General features: G+C 40.0%; 1 protein-coding gene across 16 annotated transcripts in view; it reads left to right on the forward strand.

Annotated features, from left to right (window-relative positions):
- itpr1b (inositol 1,4,5-trisphosphate receptor, type 1b) overlaps positions 1–25,334 on the forward strand; it is a 98,633-nt gene that overhangs the window by 66,892 nt on the left and 6,407 nt on the right. For 10 of the 16 annotated variants that reach the window (XM_078247764.1, XM_078247769.1, XM_078247765.1 and 7 more), the window contains 14 exons: positions 1,081–1,281; positions 2,423–2,533; positions 3,609–3,704; positions 3,776–3,910; positions 4,243–4,350; positions 4,859–5,090; positions 8,732–8,854; positions 15,143–15,318; positions 15,810–15,974; positions 16,311–16,500; positions 16,829–16,921; positions 18,039–18,187; positions 19,582–19,747; positions 20,701–20,861. In XM_078247764.1, the coding sequence (XP_078103890.1) occupies positions 1,081–1,281; positions 2,423–2,533; positions 3,609–3,704; positions 3,776–3,910; positions 4,243–4,350; positions 4,859–5,090; positions 8,732–8,854; positions 15,143–15,318; positions 15,810–15,974; positions 16,311–16,500; positions 16,829–16,921; positions 18,039–18,187; positions 19,582–19,747; positions 20,701–20,861 (2,106 nt within the window). The remainder of the gene's footprint in view (positions 1–1,080; positions 1,282–2,422; positions 2,534–3,608; positions 3,705–3,775; positions 3,911–4,242; positions 4,351–4,858; positions 5,091–8,731; positions 8,855–15,142; positions 15,319–15,809; positions 15,975–16,310; positions 16,501–16,828; positions 16,922–18,038; positions 18,188–19,581; positions 19,748–20,700; positions 20,862–25,334) is intronic. The other 6 variants (XM_078247766.1, XM_078247768.1, XM_078247772.1 and 3 more) reach the window with 1 other exon arrangement.

Genomic DNA, 25,334 nt, shown 5'->3' on the forward strand with positions numbered 1-25,334 from the left:
TAGCCATGCAGCACAGATGATCAATTCAGTGAGCTGTTTATGTTCCTTACAAAAACATGGAGTAATTGTCTGGCTGGTGTAAAGGCTGACATGCTTAAAAAGAAGACAACAGTAGGATGAGCCTCATGACTCTTAACTTTATATATATATTTCTCACTTCAGAGAAAGACAGAAAATGTTGGGGGGTAAAATGGTTTCATATTCCCTGAGTAGAAGCTTAAAGGAGTGTTTCTAGTACAAACTGACTGATCAGCTTGCTTTAACTTTGTTGGACATTTCCTCGACATCAAGTCTCACAGTTTTGGCTTTCTTATTTGTATTTTTGTATTTTGTATTTGAAACACTTTTTCTGGGATTTGGGGTGTTCTTTTGTGTCTCTGGTGCTTCCACACACATACAAACTTTGAAAAAAATCCATCCATGCTGTTCTGAGTGAGATACGGTTTCTGAATGTGTCCTGCCTTCAGTCTCCAGGTGAGCTGTTCAAAATCGGCACGGCTTGTGACGTCACAAGCCGAAACGAGCTGGCTAATCGCAACCATTAGCTTGTAGCTAACGCTAATACTAACTCTAGCATGCTACCTCGTTCTCAATAGCAAAGCATTGCAACAACACACACAAGTTCACCATAATCTACAAAAGAACTACTTCCATGTGCGCCCTCATTTAGAAGTCTCCCAGCTAATCCTGCCTTGTAACTGACCGAAGTTGGAGAAACGGCCTTTCTTTTACTGTCTATGGAGCTAGCTAGCTAGCTGACATGATCTACATCTGAGCTACTGCGCATGTGCGAGTGCAATTAAAGATAGTACAGAAGAAGAAAAGAGGTCTCACTCTGTAGCTAAAACAGAGACCAGGTAAAAAGAGGATCTGCAGCAGTGAGAGAGAGCGGTGCAGTACAACAAAAATATGGTGTTTTTTGAAAATTAAACCATGTAAACCTATTCTGGTACAAAGTGAGACACTGTCTTGATGACAAAGATACTGTATATCACACTGCCCAAATCTAGGGGATAAGGTGGGTCCTGAGAACGAAGGTTATGCCTAGTTAATGTATACTTTATCTCCATCCATCTCCAGAACTTTCTGCGTAACCAGAATAACAAGAACAACTATAATCTTGTGTGTGAGACACTTCAGTTCCTGGACTGTATCTGTGGCAGCACCACAGGTGGACTGGGGCTGCTGGGACTCTACATAAATGAGAAGAACGTAGGACTCATCAACCAGACTGTGGAGAGCCTGACTGAGTATTGCCAAGGTCCCTGTCATGAGAACCAGGTGCATGTACACACAGAGCATGAGTATACAAGCGCACACTTAAGATGTACTTTTAACCGTATTTTAGTCTGCAGTTTGTCTGTAACAACATAGAACCTTTTCGTTTCATTTAGATGTTCAAATGTGGTTTTCTAATCAACTACTTGATCATATTATCCTCATCTTACATCAGAGGGAACTTTTTATTTTAGTTTTCATGCTGGTGATTTTGTTTGGGTAGTACTGTAAATAGACCTGAGCCTTTCCCTTTTCATGGCCAGCACTCGGCTGCTGCAATAAACCTATGCAGTCGCTCGTCTTTCTTCAACAGTATAACACAACAGCCGACTCTGGGCAACCTGCCTGTGTTTGTTCTTTGGTATGAATAAACATTGCTTGGTCTTGTCACGTGATGGTGATGGCATCCTCTGTTCATGCAGCCGTGGGGGCATTTTATGGCAAGTGTGAAACTGGCATGAGCTAAACAAGCAACTGGCTAAATGCAGTCACTGATTTCAGTTCCCTTTAACAGCACTAAAAGGGTGACTAGTTCATATCTACTGAGAGGAAAAAGACAGATGCTGGAATTATTTTTGTTTGTATGGGATTAATTATCTTTGTTAAATGGTATAAAATACTTTCTCCAAACCATTTGGCTGCCACAAGCCATTTATTAGTTTTATTAATTAATTTGCGGTGTGGCACAAAATAAACTGTAGCTTGTGAGTACAAAGCCAAGACTTGCCAATATAAAGGTGGCCCATTTCATTAGCACCTGACTGTGCCAGGGCTGTTGAATCTGAGGTAATAGGAAAAGGCCTGTTTATTAAATATTGAATTGCTGATTGACAGACAATACAGATCTTGAAGGCTGTGAAATCAAAGATTTTGACCTCTACATTAATAGATTACAGATTGTGTTTGGTATCGGATCATTGTTGGCAATACTGGACTGGTGTACTTCTGTGTTATTTAGGATGTCAACAAAACTCCAGCAGCATCAGAAAACATGAAATATTATATATTTAAGAGTTTTAGCATAAAGGTCCCGTTTATTATAATTCTACCTTTTAATAATAATGTTGCTACTGCTTACTGCTAGCCTGTAGCTCTCCTGTTCCGGTCTACACTTTCAACTACGTTAATTTCATTTGTTCCTCAGAACTGCATTGCCACTCATGAATGCAATGGTATTGACATCATCATCGCTCTCATCCTCAATGACATCAACCCCCTTGGCAAGAAGAGGATGGATCTAGTGCTGGAACTCAAAGTGAGTGATTATTAATAAGAGGAAGTGGGAAAACACATTGGTTTTACGTAACAGGTGTGCTAGTGTTTGATTTGCTTCTTCTGTGGAAAACTCACATTGACATCATTCTCTAGAGATTTTCAAGTCATTACAGAAAATCTCTGACTGAAGAAAATCTCAAAAACAGTGTTGATTTAAATTAGGTATACTAAAATACATTATGACTAGTGCTGTCAAACGATTCAAATATTTAACCCGCATTAATGTCATAGTTAACTCCCAATTAATCGCACATTTTTATCTATTCTAAATGTCCCTAGATTTCTTTTTGTCCAATTTTTTTTTTTTCTCATTTTAATGCTCTTATCAACATGGAAAAGTGGATCGGCTTGCTTTGTGCTTTTGTCGCCTGGCTTTGACGAGGGGGCAGAGAATTGGCATCAGCTGTGTGCTTGGCCATCGAGTGGTATTTCAGACTGGACGTGCTGCGATGATAGCTCAGTTCCCAACGACAAAACACACAGATCACTTTGGTCTTGTCAATGGAACCATTTGGCAACTTTTTAAAAGTAAACTTTCCATTCCGAATCTTATTGGCATCCATTTCGGCGTCTCGCGCTCGCCATCCACTCAAAACGTAATGTTAGCCTACTACTCTTTGGCCGGCTCGCAAGCCCAAACAAGTGTGTGTCTGTTGTTTTGTTTCCGGTCTAGCTTGAGCCGGTGTGGTGTTGTAGTTTTTCTAACGTTACTAGTTGTTGCAACAACATGTGAAAAAAAACTACAAAGTTTGCTAGGCCAAAAAGAACGTTAATCTCGCGATAAAAAAATTGACACCGTTAAAATGGGTTTGCGTTAACGCCGTTAATAACTCATTTAACTGACAGCACTAGTTATGACAGCACATTATCATTAAGTACTCCATCAGGAATTACTGTATATAACAAAGACACATGGCAAAGTAATCATTTTTACAGTTGGATTTCCTCTTCAATGATTTACTCCCTGTGTACAGTTTGGAATGCTGATCATCATACAAAAAAATGAACCTGAGTTGATTCTGCTTGCTGTTGTCTGTACTCTCATCCTTTCATAGAATAATGCCTCAAAGCTTCTTCTTGCAATTATGGAGAGTCGCCATGACAGCGAGAACGCTGAGAGGATACTGTACAACATGAGGCCTAAAGAGCTGGTGCGTGTGACATCATGCAAATCATCTAACAGTATTAGGTGGATGTTATGTGACAGTCTATATTCTTGCAGGTGGAAGTGATCAAAAAGGCCTACATGCAGGGTGAGATAGAGGTGGAGGAGCCACAGGAGGGTGAAGATGGAGAGGAGGAGCACTCTGCATCTCCACGCAATGTTGGTCATAATATCTACATTTTGGCACATCAGGTGAGCCAACAACTGTCCGTAAAATCAGCGTGGACACGGACACACCCATGTGCAAATGCTGTAGCACATGCACGGCCACATAATGTAGTTCATGACATAGTCAATTACTTACTGTTACTGTACCTCTGTGTCATTTTCTGGAGCTGCTAAAGACATATTACCCACCATTCTACGCTATCTTTTTGCTCAATAGTGCACCATCTCCTACAACCTGCTCAATAACTTGTCTATTCTGTTTAAAACATTACTTAGTAATGTCTACAATTATAATCAATCAACACCACATGAGCCATTGATCTGTTTGTCATTGTCACATGGTGTTGTCATTTCAGTTAGCCCGTCACAACAAGGAACTGCAGGCTATGTTGAAGCCAGGGGGGACATATGGAGAGGGTGATGAGGCCCTGGAATTCTATGCCAAACACACAGCTCAGATTGAGGTCAGTGGTTAGGGCCATGTTACATCTAAACTGTGCCATTTTGGAGCTACTTCTGTCATTTTTGTATTTGTATTTTTAATTTTGAAGATTTACTGAGAAATATTCCCAAATGTCCCTTTTGTCTGCCCACTTTCTGACATCTATAATAAGACTGAATCTGTGTTGCTGCAGAGACTGAGGACATGTTTTGGTATCTCAATTGACTTGAGGCACTTGATGTTTTTCTTGGACTGCTTTTGAGTGACAGTGTGTACTTTGACAGAGTGACAAACATATTTGGCATGTTTGGCAAGAAGCAACACTGATTGTTTCCTGTATGCAAATTTCCCCTATCTTAAGAAAACAACCCTTTTATTTGTATTGCAAAGTACAGTACAGTTTGTGACAATAACCAGTCAGACCATTTGAATGAATGATTCATCTTTAAACACTTGGCTTTAAAGAAGATAGTACAGTACAGACACTGCCACAGTGACTGATTGGTGGCTGCTTCTGTGGTTGTGTACAGATTGTACGGCTGGATCGTACCATGGAGCAGATAGTCTTCCCTGTGCCTAACATCTGCGAGTTCCTCACCCAAGAGTCCAAGCTGCGTGTCTACTACACCACGGAGCGGGATGAGCAAGGCAGTAAGATCAATGACTTCTTCCTGCGCTCTGAGGACCTCTTCAATGAGATGAATTGGCAGAAGAAGCTGCGAGGTACTCAAGAGGCTGCTGGTGACACAAACACGGTTCCCTGTGCGTCTTTTTCCTCAACTCCTTGTAACCTAGTTCCTGGTTTACACGCTGTCTTTTTGCATCCCTCCCGGCCCCTGAGGACCCCCCTGAATAGAACACAGATCCTAAAGCCTCTTTCACATATACACGTTCAAAGCCAAAAAGGCCTCAGCCACCAAAGAAAGAAATTTTTCTGATGTTACAATGGAGACGCCATTATTAAAAATGGTAGGGCAGGAAATTATTTTTCTATTTCTGTGTTGTCTAACATGTTGGCAACACTGGAAAGCACCATGGACAACCAGCTGTGATAAAGATCACACTCTAAAAACAGCCTCACATGCCTCTCCAGGTACTCCAAATAGACAACAAATAGAAGTAGAAAGTAGAACAAACCCTAATCTATCTGTAATGATCATACATACTGTATCTGCAAACAATCTCAACACATATTGTTTTTCTATACCACACAAAAAAAAACAAAGACCACTTACTCACTCTAATAATTCAACCCAGCAATGTTGTAGGTTCCATACTGTATGTGAAAGGGGCTTTACTCTGTTCGCTCAACTCTGAAACCTGGAGGAATGGAAGTGGTGAGCATGTAAACCTTAATAAGCAGCTTATCAACTTATTAGTACAATATAGTTACAATAGTAACAATATAAGTGAATTAAGGGTAAGATGAGGTAAAGGAAATGTGTTCTATAAAGATGTAAATTGATGTTTTCCAGCCAGGAGAGAGTGATGTCAGCTCTGTGAGAGTGATGTAGTGAATGATAAACACAACAGTTGTGGTCAGTACGCAAAATTCACAAAAATGTCTTAACTTGGGAAATTGCATATGGTTCCTCTGTTCTGTTTGTCCTTTTGTAAGGAGATTACTGTGTAGGGTTCCTGTATTTAGTCTTTCTAGAAACAGAAAACATAGAGGTGAAGGCAAACAAAAATGTTCTGGCAGGATTTAGTAGTACAGAGTATTAACCTTTACACCAGCCCTCCTTTTTAGTCTCGTGCCACTGCGAATAGGGATTTTAGAGCTAAAACTGTGAACGATGGATCAACTGGGGGTTAAGAGATCACAGTGTAGAATGTTGTTTTGTCTGGAGGGAGAAAGCTTATGGATGGAGCGTGAAGCCTGCTGCCAGTCTTTGATTTAATAAGTTCTTTTTTTGGTATTCCTGCTTTATTATAAGCAAAATTAGGACAGTAAACAGGAACATGAAAGATGGCAGTGAAATAGATATAACGTGATAAAGATCCTTGACTGGATTCACACTCAGGATGTTGTGATTTCATATTGCCTTTTATTCAACTGAGCTAGCAGGATGCTCCAAGAGTGTCCCATCTTAATGGGATTAACGGGTCATCTACCTGACAGTTTGAGGTCATGCTCAGTCACACATTCTTCACTTCTGAAATGGCCATACTTACTGAGAAAAACCAAGGCAGCGTAGTGGACACAGGATAGCTCCCGAATCACCAGGTGGGAGATCAGGAACAGCAAGCCAAGATAGAAGAAGCTCTTCACAGGCGATCAAGAAAAGATAATGTGTGATTATTTTTTTTTGACGAGGAATCTCATAAGACATTCTTTATTTTAAACTAAGCATTTGTTTTTCGCTAATCTTAAATGCCGTAGTCGTGCAGGCCTGAACACTATGTTGAGTTTCCCTTTTAGCAGGGCAGGTCCCTGTTGACCCCCTGGGTGATTCTGTCAGCTACTGCAGTGAAGTGACTGGTTTAGGAGCATGTTGTGGCCTGTCTCATGGTCAGGCCTGAAGGAGGATGGTTTGTCTATAATGTGTTCACAACCACCTCTCTCCTATCTGAATGAATCAGGAGGAGACCATATTGTTCCGCTGGTGCTAATCACTTGTCATAGTGACTTCTTTTGCTAGAAGTCCCCACCCACAGTTCTTATTCTCCAATGAACAGTCTGGCTCAGAATAGCATTGGCACGATACTGATCTCCTGTGTGTGTGTGTGTGTGTATGTGTGTGTGTGTGTGTGTGTGTGTAAATTGTGTAGTGTATGTGAAATGTGCATGAATAGGGATTTTAGAGCTAAAACTGTGAACGATGGATCAACTGGGGGTTAAGAGATCACAGTGTAGAATGTTGTTTTGTCTGGAGGGAGAAAGCTTATGGATGGAGCGTGAAGCCTGCTGCCAGTCTTTGATTTAATAAGTTCTTTTTTTGGTATTCCTGCTTTATTATAAGCAAAATTAGGACAGTAAACGGGGACATGAAAGATGGCAGTGAAATAGATATAACGTGATAAAGATCCTTGACTGGATTCACACTCAGGATGTTGTGATTTCATATTGCCTTTTATTCAACTGAGCTAGCAGGATGCTCCAAGAGTGTCCCATCTTAATGGGATTAACGGGTCATCTACCTGACAGTTTGAGGTCATGCTCAGTCACACATTCTTCACTTCTGAAATGGCCATACTTACTGAGAAAAACCAAGGCAGCGTAGTGGACACAGGATAGCTCCCGAATCACCAGGTGGGAGATCAGGAACAGCAAGCCAAGATGGAAGAAGCTCTTCACAGGCGATCAAGAAAAGATAATGTGTGATTTTTTTTTTTTTTGACGAGGAATCTCATAAGACATTCTTTATTTTAAACTAAGCATTTGTTTTTCGCTAATCTTAAATGCCGTAGTCGTGCAGGCCTGAACACTATGTTGAGTTTCCCTTTTAGCAGGGCAGGTCCCTGTTGACCCCCTGGGTGATTCTGTCAGCTACTGCAGTGAAGTGACTGGTTTAGGAGCATGTTGTGGCCTGTCTCATGGTCAGGCCTGAAGGAGGATGGTTTGTCTATAATGTGTTAACAACCACCTCTCTCCTATCTGAATGAATCAGGAGGAGACCATATTGTTCCGCTGGTGCTAATCACTTGTCATAGTGACGTCTTTTGCTAGAAGTCCCCACCCACAGTTCTTATTCTCCAATGAACAGTCTGGCTCAGAAAAGCATTGGCACGATACTGATCTCCTGTGTGTGTGTGTGTGTGTGTGTGTGTGTGTGTGTGTAAATTGTGTAGTGTATGTGAAATGTGCATGACAATTGGTTTTGTTTACTTAAATAGATTTTAAGTTTTGCTTAATTTTACCGTTCAAAGTGAATCCTTTGTTTACAGATTTGGTGCTGATAATAGACCCCACATAGACCCCTTCTAATTCTGTACCACTGATAATGTTTTACCCTAAATTCAATACATTTTTAAAATCACTGAAATTACTCCTCATTCAACTTTTGAATGATTCAAGTGTAGATCATAAAACGTGGCAAAAATGTTGTGTTGCAGTGGAAAAATATGAAAGAAATTTTCCACTGAGATGATTTATTTCACGCCAAACACAAAACAAATTCATCAACATGGGGTATCTACATTACATAGGAAATCATCCCCAATTTTCTTAGCTTTGACTACAATTAATTGGAAATTAATTAGTAGCAGACATTCTATGCGTTTTGCTCCTCCTTGATGTGAAACACTGATCAGTCATTTTGTGTTTTACTTTTACTGTAAAAGTGTTCAGTGAAATTCTTGGCTATATTGTGCTTGGTGTATTGTACTGTTAATATAGAGATGTCTGCGCAATCTCACTGCAGTACAATGACCTGTGTGAAATTGAATACCCTGCCCTCCAGCTCAGCCCATCCTGTACTGGTGCTCCAGGAACATGTCGTTCTGGAGCAGCATCTCCTTCAACCTGGCTGTGCTCATGAACCTGCTTGTGGCCTTCTTCTACCCGCTGGAGGGTGTCCGTGGAGGTCAGTCTGCTACATTCTTCACTTTTTAAACTTTCTCTTTTTTTTTAGCGCTTTAACACTTGGAGCAGGTTGTGATTTTGTGTGTGTGTGTGTGTGTGTGTGCTGTGGTTAACGATGAGTGTGACTATTACAACTCAGGAAATGGGAGTGAGTGGCACAAACATTAAATGTGCAAGGCCATGGGTGGGGCAGGAGGCATATTGTACAAAACAACACGTACAACCTGTATGGCAAAGATTAACGGAAATTGGGTCAAGGCTTGGACGTTGACGCCCTCCAGGTGCAGCTCCTTGCTGCCAGGTAAAAAACATTTGGTGGCTTAGTGTGTTTAATAGGGGGTTGTACTCAACTACCCCAGGTCAACTGTAAAGTTAAGGCCAATATGATCTCTCAGAGGTTCTGTTCGGATTAGTCTGAAAACGTCTTTCTAAGTTTTGGGTTTCTAAAACCAATATTTTGATGGACACAACCAATTTCCACAGTAATTGAAAATGAGCGTAGTCCTGCCACAGTCAATTTCTCCTCTGTCCATGTCGGAAACTGACAAATAACCTAAAAAGGGCTTGCACTTTTTCAGATTTGAGCCTAAAAGGTAACTCCACCTATTTTACAAATAACACAACAAACAGTCTGTTTACAGGTGTTGGGGAGTTGTACCGCATATGAGAGAACCGCTTTATAAGGCCTTTCATGGCTCCAGAGGGAGCTGTGTAAAATCTGATAAATGTCCTCAAGTGATGTCACCTGAGTCAGCGTCAGACTACAAATTTAAAATGAAACAAATCTGGGGGTGTGGAGTTAGACAGAAGTGAGCTTACCAGACCTCTGTAGCCTGCTTCTCATTTCTGCTTGAGGCTAGTGGCTAAGGCGATATTAGCTGCTACTGACATACCCCGAAATACCCGAACACACCCTAAAGTTGCATTTTAGGTTATGTAGGTGTCAGGTTTTGCCAAAGAAGATTATGTGTGGTATAAAAAATATCTTGAATCAATCAATGGTATATGCATTCAATGCCAAATCTGTGGGGTACTCATTTAAGGACTCTTTGCTCTGACAACAAGCTTCAGATCTGCTTTAAGCCAGCTTTAAAAAAAAAAAAACAACAACCTCAAAATCTACAGATTCAATCTACAGAAGATGGAGTGCAGTCATGAGAACATTTGATTTCCCCTGGACACGTGGTACCTTAATTAAACTGATGTAGCTTGAACAGTCACATCCCAGCATTTGCAATAATACCGAATATGTATTTATAGCAGTTGGGATGTTTTTTATTTTTTTTTATTTAACCAGGAAGGCCGTTGAGAACAGGTTCTCATTTGCAACAGTGACCTGGCATCACAACATGTACCTTAGCTGCATTATTAGTGTTATGTATGCACAGGAATTTACAGAACACTCTGTGCTCTCGTGACTGTGGTTTAGGTGTAGCCTTACACCTCCCAAAGTGAGTTTCACCACAAGTGGAGTTGTGATGAGAATAAAAATCTAGCACATAGTTTTAATATTGAACTGCAGTGCCATTTACCTTTTCTGAGCTTGACCAACACAAGCCGTAACATGTTATCAGATTTATAATCTTATTCTCTGGTCTCAGTTTGAGTAATCTTTGTGTGTTTTGTGTACAGACTTACGTTAAAACTGTGGTCTCCCGATAAGGCCAGAAACTCTAGCAGGAAACAATACCATGCTACTCACTGTTGAATATACCACTGAAAGTGACACCTACTTGATAAGAGTTAGATTTACATACAGCGAAAAGTCCGACGTTTTACATTACTCTCAGTTAATCCACAACATTAAATACTATAATTGATCTGTTAATCTGTGTCAAAGCTGCTATAAATCATTTCACAGTTTTAAACTTAAATGTTCTTAATAGATCAGAGTTGTTTGCCTGTTGTATTGGTGCAGGAGAAGGATAGGTCCGTGTCATAATCAGGGCTTTAAATTAACTTTTTTTGATCGCCAGCCAATGTGGCTAGTAGATTTCGTAGTAGAAAGTAACCAGCCAATCAGACTTTCCACTAGTGGTTAGCCACATTTTTTTCCAGGGAAAATAAACCAGATTATGAGTGCCACTGAATACATTTAAGCATCCATGTTTCTTTAAATTGTTTTATTTGGGTTGATGGCAGATATAGTCCTTCCTCTTTCATCTTCGTGGTCCCCTGTGTCTGCAGCCTTCCTCTTTGGCTCTTCTCGTTTCTTAACTCCCGAAAAATATCTCCACATTTGTTTTTCCTACCTAAATTTACTTTAATTTTGCGCCGTTCTGTTCGTCTTCTCCGTTTCAGCGTAGCCCGCTATCGATACCACACACACTAGGCATGTAGCCAACGGTTGCATGACACGTCACAACATAGTTTTCACGGGAAATGTAGGATTTGTGGTAGTAGCAGTGTTGCCAGATAAAGATTACGTTTCCAAGCCAAACATAGACAAAACCGCCCAAATTTCTTGCCGGAAAACACGGACATGTCGCGTCGTTTCTGCAGCCTGCCGATTCAAACGCAGTGTTATTTGCTTCATTTATCACCAGCCAAATTGGCAAGTAACTTTATAATGTTACCCACCAATGTAAAATTTTCTCCGCATTTGGTGGGTGTCAATTTAAAAGCCCTGGTCATAATACAAAAGAAGAAGTGGCCACCACTGAGAGACAACACCAGGATTCTAATATCCTCAAAGTTTGACATGTTTCTAAGGAAGAAAATAGAGAATAAAAAACAAACCTTTACTAAACAGGCTTTTGTAATAATATAGCATAACATATTAACAAATACAACTTAAACTGCTCAACTGCAGTATTTCAATCTTTCTGTCACGTCACATAGTTGTTGTGTTTGCAAGTAGCAATTGCTGACAACTAAACATGGACCCGAGCTGTAACAATGTGTTTAATTGGTTAGACTATTGGCTGTGGTCAGCTCTGAAATATCAATCAAATTTAGATTTCATCATAAAATATATATATATATATATATATATATTTTTTATCACAAAACATTTTACATTTAATTTGCCAACCCTGAAATATTTTAGATTTCATTGTAAACTCCGATATAGTTCAATGAATATGTATAAAGAACATTGAACTAAACCATTCTCCGACACGAAGTGTGGACAATAGAAAACAAACTAAGGAGAAAAAAAAGTGCTCAGAAGTTTAAAACAAATGATGAAGGTGCTCTTTGGAAAGGGAACAAAAACTTCAAAGAGCAAAAAAAAAAAAGGTCCAAGGCACTCTTCTTGTGAAAACTTTTATTTAGATGGATATTTCATATTGAAATCTTAGAACTTGGCAGCAACCCACACGTATTGGCACAAAGCAGCATTCTTCAGGGTGTAGGAAAAACAAAAACAAACTAAATTAGCAATTTTACCATAAATTACAAAAACCAAAGGTAAGTCAGTTCCTTTATCTACATATTTGACCTTGTTGCCGTATTAACCCCTGATCAGTCACGCTCTGTCATGTGGCCTAAATGTCCACATTTAGGTTGGGAAAATCTGGAAAAGTCTGGTGTTGCGTCACTAATTAGGTGTTAAGATTACTTTAGAGATACAATATCCATTCAAAGGGTTATGTCTAAGATACCACTTTCTGCATGACAGGAGGTTTTTCACAAACCAAAGGAATGTGGTGACAGACCTGAATTTTTACGTGCAGTTTCTGTTTGTTTTGCTGTCTCTTATTCCTTTCCTTTTTTCTCAGTTCTCCTTGAGGGCAGTATTTGTGGGGATGTGAAAAGCCGCAGCCATTAAGGCCTGCATTGTTCCAGTGCAGAGTAGCAGAGAGAAGATGCACATTGTGATTCGCATAAACTTCCAATTGTTCTTTCTGGGGTCAAACGGCGAGGTCCCTTTTGTTTGAACTTCCTCACAGCGGTTTAGTAGAGAAAAAAAAGAAGGTTGTTAGCTTAGCTCTAGAAACCTCATGTGGTCTTCAGTATTAAAGGTCTTTGGGGAGCTTAACAGTTCATTCCAGGACACGCCAATGTTGGGTCCAAACTGAAGCCATTTCATGTGAAAATTAAAAAGCTCAGCCACTGTTAAGTTGCTCAATAGTGAATATTTAATGTCTACACACACATAATCACACTGTGTCCTGGATGCAAGTCTCCTGTTAATAGGCAAGCCAACTGCTTGTAAAACTTGAATTAACCAAACTACTCCAGTGAAGTATGTCTGTAAAGGTTCTCAGTCATCCAGGTCATGGTAGTTCTCTGATAAGCAAAGGCAACTGGATTTGCTAGGCTGATCACCTTTCTCCGCTGTCGTCGTCTTTCTGGATATTTCTATACCGTGTAAAGCTCCCCGGACAGCATGAAACATGGCCAATACTCGCGGACATGAAAGAACAATTAAAACTTGCTAAATTGAATCAGAGACTTCTCTTATTTGTTATCGTAAATGGCCAAGGCGATTTGTTTTGTTTCCTGTCATCAACCTCTTCTGTTGCTTAGTTTATTTGCTCCAAACCAGTTGATGGAAACGCACCTTATTAGCATAGTCTTAGTAGCATAGTCTTTTTTTGTGACGTCTCAAAAGTTTGCCTAGAATTCGTTTGACAATTGAATGGACAACAGCTACTCACATCTGTAAGTGGATGTTTTCGCTAGGTGGTTTAGTTAAAGAGAAACTGTGATTGGGATCTTTTCCCTGTAGTGGCCAGTAGTGCAGATGTACTCGAAACAAACGCCTTGAATAAGTCCTCTGTACACCTTCTGTAGGTTAATGCCGATGTTCAAGTCAGGTGGATGTATTTAGTCAGGTAGTCTCGCTTTGCCAGACCTTCCTCCACAGCTCTGGTTTATTGGCATTTCTTTAAACCAATCACAATCGTCTTGGGCGGCGCTATGCACCGGATGGAGCCCCAGTGCCGTTGCAAAATAGCCTCGGGAAGGAAATTGTTTTGGTGGAAGATGTGTACGTTCAAAGGCCGTTTTAGTCGTGCAACAGAAAACTCAGATTGGACAGATAGTCTAGCTAGCTGTCTGGATTCTGTCTGTCCTCAGAAATCCACCGGAGTTTAAAATTCCAACACAAAGAAAGCGGAAAGAAACGGACATCGGGCCGTAAAGAGGTGCATCCTGTGGAATTTCTGGTAACACCAGAGCAATCCCGGAATCCCAGTATAGACTAGTCGGGTAAGCCTTGACCAGTAGTAGTCAAAGTGCCAGCCTCCACCCTGTGACAGGCTCTGCTCGAATGTGACCGTGCAAGTAGACACTGGAGCTATAGCTCAGACACTTGTCAACAATAAGGGAAACTTAGATATGCAAAGTAAAATCTCAATTTTCATCATGTAGCAAACATCAGGCTGAATGTAGAATTTACTGAAGTGTAAGTGGTTTAGTGTAACGGCCAGTCTCTGTCTCTATCTTCTTATAGCTGCAGAGTAAGCAAGTAAGAGAGATGAATGGTCTTAGACTGGAGGTGTGTGACGTCCAAACTGCTCTGTCTAGGTTGGCTGCCAAGTCCAAGCGCCCAGGCAGCATGTTACGATGCAGTGCCCAGGACCATCTCGATGAATTTAGCTGGAGCCAGGTGTATTTTTAGCCAACCAGGGGGGTTATGTAACAAGTACCTGTCATGTGATCTGTACACAGAGAGACGTGAAGAACGAGGCCTCAGCAGAGACGTTCAGTGTAGCGTTATTTGTGTCTCAGTGAAAAGAAAACCTGTCTGACCTTTTTAACTTGATAAATACATTTGGGTGTTAAAGGGGACATATGATTAAAAAACAAACTCACCTTTTCAGTGCTTGTGCACATATATTTGGGTATCTGGAGTGCCTACCAAACCACAAACTGTGAAATAAGACAACCCAGTCAGTTTTTGTGGGCTGCCTAGATCAGAAAACATGGGATTCAACAAGCCATACAGATTTGGCTTCCCTTTCTGTGTCACATGCCGGCTTATTAGAATATACCACTCACCATACTTTTACTGCAACTATAAAACATAGCATACATGTCACAATTCTTTCTAAATATGCAGAAAAGATAAATTGGAGTAAAGCTGTCGAAAATAAAGTTAGATTTCAGATAAACCCGTGTAGTAGTTTTTTCAGGATTTGTTTTTCCATTAATGCTCTAAGCTGTTTTTAAGTGTGTTATAGAATTGCAGTGTCTCACCCCTGAGTAACTGATTTGGCCTCTTGTTGACATGGTAAAAAGAGAGCAATACACTTATTTCACTAAGAATAGTTGGCTACATAATTAATGACTGAATGGAAAGAGTCAGACCTCTCCCTAATGTGACCTCCTTCATTGTCAGGTACCCTGGAGCCCCATCTGTCTGCCCTGCTGTGGATGGCCATGCTGGTTTCTCTGGCTATTGTCATCATCTTGCCTCAGCCTCACGGTATCCGGGCACTCATTGCTTCAACCATCCTGCGCCTGATCTTCTCTGTAGGCCTGGAGCCCACATTGCTCCTGCTGGGGGGTTTCAATGTAAGTGTGTAACAGTGTGTTCAGAAAGTAGTTAGCATTTGTACAGAACTCACATGTAGTATTACAATTCGATATGCTTTGTTGCACAGTAAATGGTTGACTGAAATTGGCAACCGGCGCAGTCCCATGCCAAACTTTAACTAAACAATAAAATTATTGATACAGGACTTGCGTGTGCACAGTGCAGGAACAAGGCAACTCAAGCATTCAGCCAGATTTCACGTTCAAGTGGACACATTGGTTTAACAGTTGAGGTAGCATTAGTGCTGCTAATAGAAATGTCACGCATTGCTGTTAGGCATTGATGCAGGGTCAACGCACATCCACTTTATTTTTAGTGGTCTGAACAATAAGCAAAATCCTACCCAAATATATTATTCCTGATATGTGAACCTTCCCTTCTCAGTTTGAACATTCTGTGCACTATCATAACATGGCTTTTTCCTCTACATGTCATCTCTGTGTTCTTTGTGTTCTCCATTGTTCTCCAGTTATGTAATAAGGTGATCTTCCTTACGAGCTTCGTTGGGAACCGTGGAACCTTCACACGTGGCTACATAGCCATGATCATGGACGTGGAGTTCCTGTACCACCTGCTCTACCTGATTATCTGTAGCCTGGGGGTCTTCGTTCATGTCTTCTTTTACAGCCTGCTAGTACGTGAGCGCACACACAACACATAATCTTACCATTACTAACCTTATATGCATATGTACCGACTTAGACACCCTTTCCTAGATAGTGGTATACTAACAATGCAATGTCCAACCTATCCTGATTAGAAATAAAGACGTTTTCGCTGTTAATTTGCGCTGTAATACAGAGAAACATGAGATAAAAATGGGTTTTAGATGCCATTTGATTGGTCATAAAGGTTCACATATTCTCCGCCAACATTTAACCATGAGATGTTGGCAAGGAGATTTAAATAAAGGCAATGATCCAAACAAATAATGTGTACCCATTTTATCTCTGAATCCTTCCTCTTTCAGCTCTTTGATCTGGTTTACCGAGAAGAGACCTTGCTGAACGTAATAAAGAGTGTGACCCGCAATGGGCGCTCCATTGTTCTGACAGCTGTGCTGGCTCTTATCCTCGTCTACCTCTTCTCCATTGTGGGCTATATCTTCTTCAAAGACGATTTCATTTTGGCTGTCGACAGGATACCCAACAAAACACTAGGTATGTTGAAATACAGATTTGTTCTCACTCCTTTAACGGGCTGAACATAAAGTACTTGCCCTCCCCGACCCACACAGTCAACGTAAAACATGGACTGTTTTTCTGCAACACACACACACACACACACACACACACACACACACACACACACACACACACACAGGTTGGGTGTGAATACAAAAAGTTTGTGTCCAGTTTAATGTACATGCATTTCCTTTTATGACCATACCTATCTTGCTTTTAGCATCACCAATAAGTGCATATGCACATAAAAATTGTAAATACAAATTGTACAGTTGCATAATGTCTTGTTTTCCCAATTTAATAGAGCATGGAGCCAGTATGGTGGGAGAGTTCTTCTCTGGTGGAGTGTGCCAAAAAGAGAATGGGGAGAACTGTTCATCAGAGGCTGTGATGGATGGTAGGTTGACAAAAATGAAAGGATACTCTGTGTGTGTGTGTGTGTGTGTGTGTGTGTGTGTGTGTGTGTGTGTGTGTGTGTGTGTGTGTGTGTGTGTGTGTGTGTGTGTGTGTGTGTGTGTGTGTGTGTGTGAGAGACTGGGCGTCAGGATCAAAGGTTCTTTTAGGTTTGAATCCACGTGTTTGTGCATGCATGACTCTCAAGAGATTCCCAAGTGTGTGACTGTGTCCTTATGTCTATATGTGTAAGGGCAAGCTTGTATGAGTATGTGAAGGTTTTTATGTCCTTGCAGACGACTGACTCAGCCAGAGGAGATTTGTTTTCAGGGAGCTGGGTCAAACACCAGGAGTTTAGGCTCATTGTGCGTCTCAGGGGACAGGGGCCCAGGGTTGAAAGGTCAGGGATTAATTAGCACCATGTACAAGTAGGTCAATGGGTCACCCAGTGATGGTGCAGAGAGCTGCTCACAGCAAACAACAAGTTCTTGCAAACCTACTGACCTTGATAAGAAAAGCCTCCAGTCAAAGATGAGCACATGCACTAGAGCTGCACGATATGAGGAAAATATGTGATAACGTTGTTGAATATTGCGATAACGATATTACTTGCGATAAATAAACAGATATGAACGTGTACTCAGTTCTGTATTTATGCTGCTTTCAGTATTCTGCTAAACTACAGCAAATTGCTTGTTGAATTTTAAAAAAGCAAGAAAAAAAATAATTTTCAACATTTTATTGAACAAATTGAACATTGAATTGAACATAAAATGCAGCACTAAAAAAGTGACAGTTACATTTTAAAGTGCAATTTTCTACTGATACTCTCTTTCAACTAACTCACAACATCTCTGAGAGTCTTTTCGCGATATGTTGCAGCCTTTTGCAATGTGTTCATTGTGTGTTCAAGTTGATATCGCGATAACGATATCAACTTGAACACAAGTTGATACCCCCCCCCCCGGATCTAAAGTGTTCTTTATATTCTATTCTTTATGGATTTATGGTTAAAGGCATCGTTGACTAGTTGTAGCAATGCAGCTGATGGAGCAGACAACGCTTTGCATTCAGCCTAAACAAGAAATGACTGTCTGACCATATTGGTTGTGTCTTCATAGCTTCCCTTGCCATCCAGCCGTCAGCGGTGGTGATTGAGGACAAGGAGCGATCATGTGACTCCCTGCTCATGTGCATTGTCACAGTATTAAGTCACGGCCTCAGGAGTGGAGGAGGTGTTGGGGACGTCCTGCGGAAGCCATCCAAAGAGGTACAAAGCACCAAAACACAAACAACAAGAAAGAAATCGCACCCAAGTTGAGTTTAGATTACAATTTCAGCCACACGCTATTAAATTATAGTGAACTTGGACATCTTACCACTCAATAACAAAATTCAATAACATCACATGCCTTATAACACACACAAATTAATTTAAGTTGAATTAAATTAAAGTGGATGGAGAAAACTTGATATTAGATCTTTAATAGTGAACATTTTAATGATGATTTTGTTTTGTATTAACAATAACTTAACAAAAAGGATTGTACATAACATGTTTGAATAATAAGCAAAAAAAGGTGGTTGGCTAATTCTATAGCCAAAGGATAAGGTGCTGCTGTAAGAAGTGCAGTGAAGTCTACAATATGTCTAATAAGGCTCTTTGTCAGAGAAAGGTCAGAGGTTGCGTAGGATTTTCATAACATTAAACATGCCAGAAATAAGCATTAATGACACTTGTCCAGCATGTACACTCTCTAACATCTGCAGCTTGACCCATAGAACAAGGGCATGACTCAAACAAGCAAATGTAAACCTCAGTTAGCTTATCAGCCATGTGAATTCTCTGTACTGTTTTCAGTTGTCAGGTTGTGTTTGATACACAAGGATGGCTCATGCATAGTATCCTGTATGCAAAGAGGGCATTATGAGTCACAGCAGTGGAATGTGATATAAATAGGCTCCATATTTCCATAAACATACCTTTTTCCTTGACATATGATTTATTTTAGCAATGAAACTAATTTCACCGATTTGAATGTTAGATTTACAAACTGTAGAATAGTTTCTTAAATTCTGTTCTCAGTTTTAAATATTCCTCAACAGATCAGTGTCTACATAAATGATGAGCATTCACTGTAAGCTAAATTCTTGAATACATATTACTAATAAATAAATATGTCTAATATTACCAACTTAATATTTATTTAGCGGATGTCATCTGCTCAACAAAAAATGACATCAACATCTAAATCTCTCTTTTTTTATAATGCTAGTTGGAGATATATTTATATATATATATATATATATAATATATATATTTTATATATATTTTTATGAATACGGTCAACATGCAGCCTTGTTGGCATATCTGCATATGAGTTAAATCCATTTTGCTCAAAGTCTTTAATGAGAAAATAAATACTATAAGTGGTTCTTAGTCAAATCCGACATTGTGACCATTAGGAAACGCAAACTTGTAAACCTACGTTTGTAAATATTTGAGTAATAGTTCAATAGGATGGTGAGTCAAGCTCTCTGCAACCTACTGTACATTGAATTTCTAAACTAGGCCCATATTCCCACTGTGACAATGGCATTCCCAGTGTGACACCAGCTGATAATGCTTGCTCTTACAAGTTGTCTCCTCTTTGGCTTCAACAGGAGCCCCTTTTTGCAGCCAGGGTTATCTACGACATGCTCTTCTTCTTCATGGTCATCATCATTGTCCTCAACCTCATCTTTGGTGTCATCATCGACACATTTGCTGACCTGAGGAGTGAGAAGCAGAAAAAAGAGGAAATCCTGAAGACAACATGTTTTATTTGCGGTGAGGAAACCAATGAAGATGCATCTTTCAGTGTCTTTGTTTTCAAAAGGCATTCTGTCTACTCGGCAGTTATAGACACGCACTATTGTTCGTCTAACATGGAGAATGTGACTCAAGACCTTAAACACTCCTTTCCTGTCCTTTTCCCAGCATCACTGTATACTGTCGTACTCCCTTCTTAGAATAAATAAGGCGGAAATGCCTTGCAGTTCTATTTGAGTCGAAGCTGCAAGCGATACTTAAAACACTGCTGTATAGCCCTACAGTCATGCAGTACAATCAGCAGGTGTGAATGCCGAGCTTTGCAGATGATGACAAACTCAAAACAAATCAAACCAGTGGTCTGCTCTGAGCTTGCTCTTGTATGAGAGTGTGATTGCTGTGTTGCAACTTCACATCAGGCCTCCGTGCAAAATGGGGGCTGTTTTTTCTAAGTAGTGTAAACAACGAAACGCCTCCTCTTCCCAGAATGAATGGTTAGTCATGGCAGGTGCTGCTGTGGAGGAGTGTTTCTTCCTGTTGCCATATGGGTCTTGACCATGTTAGACTGTACACTCACTCAGACACTGGCTTCATCTGTCACTAAACAGTCACTTCTGAACAATCATTGGTCAGTTCTGGTCATTTTACTGCTTCCTGTTGGGCAACAGTATTAAGGGTTATTTGTCTTTTGCAAATGCAATGCAAGAATGTAAATGGATTACAGAGATATGATGTGACCAAAAAAAACATTTTTAGCAGATCTCAGCTGACCTGTTTTGTCTGGCCATTGCCTTGTGACCCCATTTCCTCTTGTTTTTTCAGTCACAAGAATGATTATGTCATGTTTCCACACAAAGTATATTTCTTCACTCTTCCAAAGAAATGAGGTGTGTGTGTGTGTGTGTGTGTGTGTGTGTGTGTGTGTGTGTGTGTGTGTGTGTTGCATTTGGGGTTGTGCCCTTAATTTCTAGGTTTGGAGAGAGACAAGTTTGACAATAAGACGGTTACCTTTGAAGAACACATCAAAGTTGAGCACAACATGTGGCACTACTTGTTCTTCATCGTCCTGGTGAAGGTGAAGGATTCCACAGAATACACTGGCCCTGAGAGCTACGTGGCCGAGATGATCAGGGTAAGGATGTCGTCATGCACATGCATTTAGCTTTTTAACTGTTTAAAAGTCCTACCTATAATAACAACTTTCCAATATACGCAGCAGGGCTTATGATAGGTAAACTGACAGAGGGTCATGTTCCGAATAAATAAAATATACTTGCTGTGAACAAATCCTCAATTCTTCAAGCTCCCCTCCTTTCAAAAATAAAGCTATGTCCCCATTTGTTTGCTACTGCTGGTAACAATTCATGCACTTTAGAGACTACACATGCAGAAGTACCGTGCAACACTGTATCCGCTACCCTTGTGGTCTTTACTGAGGTTAACCTTCACTCCAAAAGAAATACGCACAGTTAGTGCTGTGACTCCAGGTTTATATAGGTTTGGACAGGGTTGATTACGGCAGCCTTTTTGTTTCTCTGCACCAGCGATGGTTTTTACCTCATCTATCCCAGAGTCCCAGGACTGCATTTTGTAATCCCTGCCTCCGTGACCTTGAATGCTTTCAAAGTATTAACGCATCAGTCAGCTTTGTGAATGGAGAATTAACATTCAGACAGTCTGCCATCGGCACAAAATGTGTTAATCCCCTGAAGCAGCATTGCCTTGCTTTAATTATTAAAAACACAGGTCTTACACTGCATATAACCTCATGATAGGCAACCCAGGACATAGCCTCATGGTTTTTGTTTATCAGCAGTGTGAGGATAACTCCTTTTAAATAAAAAGTCAATAGTTATTGAACCGTACAACAATCTTTCTGCTTTTTTTTAATATTATGATATACACTCACCGGCGACTTTATTATATACACCTGTTCAACTGCTTGTTAATTATGTGGCAGCAATTCAATGCATTTAGGCATGTAGACATGGTCAAGATGATCTGCTGTTCAAACCAAGCATCAGCATGGGAAAGAAAGGTGACTTTGTGGTATGGTTGTTGGTGCCATGGTTGTTGGTTTGAGTATCTCCTGGAATTTTTACACACAACCATCTCTAGATTTTACAGAGAATGGTCCAAAAGAGAACATATCCAGTGAGCAGCAGTTCTCTGTGTTAAAATGCCTGGTTGATGGCAAAAGTTAAATGAGAATGGCCAGACTGGTTTGAGCTGATTGAAAGGCAACAGTAACTCAAATAACCACTCGTTTCAACCGAGATATGCAGAAGAGCATCTCTGAACGCACGTTGTACCTTGAAACAGATGGTCTACTGACTCCTGTCAGCTAAAAACAGGAAACTGAGGCTACAATTGTGTCGCAGGTTGTCCATAATTGGACAATAGAAGATTGGAAAAACTTTGCCTGGTCTGATGAGTCTCGATTTTTGCTGCTTTATCAGATGGTAGGATCAGCATTTGGAGTAAACAACAGGAAAGCATGCATTCATCCTGCCTTGTATCAATGGTGTAGGCTGGTGGTGGTGGTGTAATGGTGTGAGGGATATTTCCTTGGCACATTTTGGGCCCCTTAGTACCAATTGAGCATTGTTTAAATGTTACAGCATGCCTGAGTATTGATGCTGGCCATGTCCATCCCTTTATGACCAAAGTGTACCCATCTTCTAATGGCTACTTCCAGCAATATACCCAGCCACTGTACTCAAATGGCCTCCGGAGTCACCAGATCTCAATCCAATAGAGCACCTTTGGGATGTGGTGGAAGGGGAAATTTGCATCATTGATGTGCAGTCAACAAATCTGCAGCAACTGCGTGACGCTGTCATGTCAATATGGACCAAAATATCTAAAGGAACGTTTCCAGCACTTTGTCCAACCCAGTACTAACAAGGTGTACCTAATAAAGTGAGTAGAGTAGATATATGTTGTGATATGTGTATTTACTTTTTTTTTAATACATTTTCTATGTAGTTTATTTTTTTCCCATGCTGATATCAAAACAAAAACAGTGCTTTAAAACAGTGCAATTTAAACTGAAAAAATTCTAAATGAAATCCAAAACTGGTGCAAGTTCTAGCAAATGTTATATTATCATAAAATGATACACACACACACACACACACACACGTCAAATCCAGCTTTTTATTTTTATATATATATATATATATAAGTATTTATATTTCTTATTATTATTATTAATTGATTCAACCAGGCCAACTCTGGAATTTTTTCATTTGAAAAACAAAAAACTAAATTGATTGTTTTGATTATTGCATCATACTCCTAGACTGTGAGCAATTAGAAAGCTTTTTTTTAACTGCCAGAGGAAAATCCCTTCTTCTGAAGTGGTTGCTTCTTTGACGCACTTGTGCTGCTGTCAGTTTCTGACACAGTTTCTCATTATATACCATTTTACACACGCCGCTGCCTTTTGCCTTGATCTGCTACACTCAGTCTTGTGAGGAACCACCTGATTTGGGATTAACCCCCATCCTCTCTCCCATTAACCTTACACCCCACTGAGCCAAAATTAGTTTGTTAATCTTGCGTCCTGACCAGGGGCAGGCAGAGCAGAAAAGGCACACATGGTGCAAAAGACTCCAATGACCCATCAGCTGATCCAGTCATCCTTAACATTAACTCTCAGATTAACATGCAGGTGTTTGATGCAGGACCTCCATGTCTTATTGTCTGAGTTGTCTGAGTAGAATTTTTTTATTCTAAGATAATTTTTTGTTGTTATTTGATGGTGATAGCAGAGATACAGACAGGACATGTATAGATATAGAGGGAGAGGGAGGGAGGGACAAGATGCAACAGGTATTTATTTTATTTTGTAAATATTCAAAAACACAAAGTGCATGCAAAAATACAAAGCACAGTGTCTAAATAATTTAATTTAGGATTCAGTAGGTTTTCAGACGTATACCTATCTTGCTGTCTGTCAAGACGTTTCTAACACACATTTCTAATCTGATTAAGCAGTAGCATTTGTGACAAACTTTAGCCAAGCTCTTTGTGTTACTCGGCCATACATTTTCTCTATTATTTCTCACATTTAAAGTTGACATACAGTACTGTCTTCTATTTTGTGGTTATATAGATTTAGTTGTATTTTACTTATTGAACTTATAACGTATATATTTACATTTTATTTGACCCAAATTGATCTTAATGCCTTAATTAAAAGAAATGAGGAAAAATCCAACCTTTAAGGACACCAATTTTCTTTGTGAATGAATAATGTATGGTAAATAAATAAATGTTCTTCCTTAAAAAACAGGGGGCATAAGTAAGTACACTCCTATGTTAAAATCCCATAGAGGCACGCAGATGTTTATTTTTAAAGGCCAGTTATTTCATGGATCCAGGATACTATGATCCTGATAAAGTTCCCTTGGCCTTTGGAATTAAAATAGCCACCCCCCCCACATCATCACATACCCTTCACCATACCTGGAGATTGGCATGGGGTACTTTACATAATAATATCTCTCAATGTAAATCAAACCAGCTATTAGGCTAACTGAAATAAAACCATGCCAATCTCTAGGTATGGTGAAGGGTATGTGATGATGTGGGGGGGCTATTTTAATTCCAAAGGCCAAGGGAACTTTATCAGGATGCATGGTATCCTGGATCCATGAAATAACTGGCCTTTCAAAATAAACATCTGCCTGACTCTATGGGAATTTAACATAGGGGTGTACTTACTTATGCCCCCTGTATTTTAAGGAAGAACATTTATTTATTTACGATACATTATTCATTCACAAAGAAAATTGGTGTACTTAAAGATTGGATTTTTCCTCATTTTTTTAATTAAGGCATTAAGATCAATTTCCAAAAGATGATTTTTTTTTTTTTTTTCCTGGGTGTCCTAATTTTTTCACATTTGTTGTTAGATCTTGCTGTTGTATTTTATGCAACCTATTACAGCTTTATCCCACACTATTTATACAACATGATTAATAGGCCCAATTCCTTTCATCTGTATTGCATCTTGCCCACCGTATTTCGATGTATTTGATGCTGCAGTAACTTGGAAGGGGAAGTAAGGACTGAAGGGGGGTGTAGAAGTCAGATCACTCTGACAATGACTGGGACTGACGTCAATGACGGAGGGCTCAGTGTCACATCTAAGGTGTAAAAAGATGATGCTTGGCTCAAACTCATTTCTCTCATTCTCAATTCGTTCAACACTGCAGGATGCCCCAGCTCCACGAGCTGATTTGAAACATCCATAGTCGCAGACATTCAAAACATGAGTACAGCAAAATATGCTGAAACCATATCTGTCTGTTCGGATATGTGACATTTCTGGGGGCATTTATTTGCATATGTGTTGACTGAGTGGGTTGTCAGGTGGCTTGTGGCGTGACGGTGATGTTTTCTGTTGCTGTTTTAACCACACAGCATCCTGTTTCTTTCTCATGCCCATGTGGTTTTGATAATGAAAAATGTACTTCCGTCATTTCCATTGAACCAGCGTGATGTAGAGTGTTTAGTAGTGGCTTCACTTCTCAGTTTACTGGAATTGCTTTCAATTGTAAATACTGGGGATGGAAAGAGGGCTGAGCTGCTGGTG

The sequence above is a fragment of the Sander vitreus genome, chromosome 4, assembly GCF_031162955.1.
Source record: "Sander vitreus isolate 19-12246 chromosome 4, sanVit1, whole genome shotgun sequence".
NCBI lineage: Eukaryota > Metazoa > Chordata > Actinopteri > Perciformes > Percidae > Sander > Sander vitreus.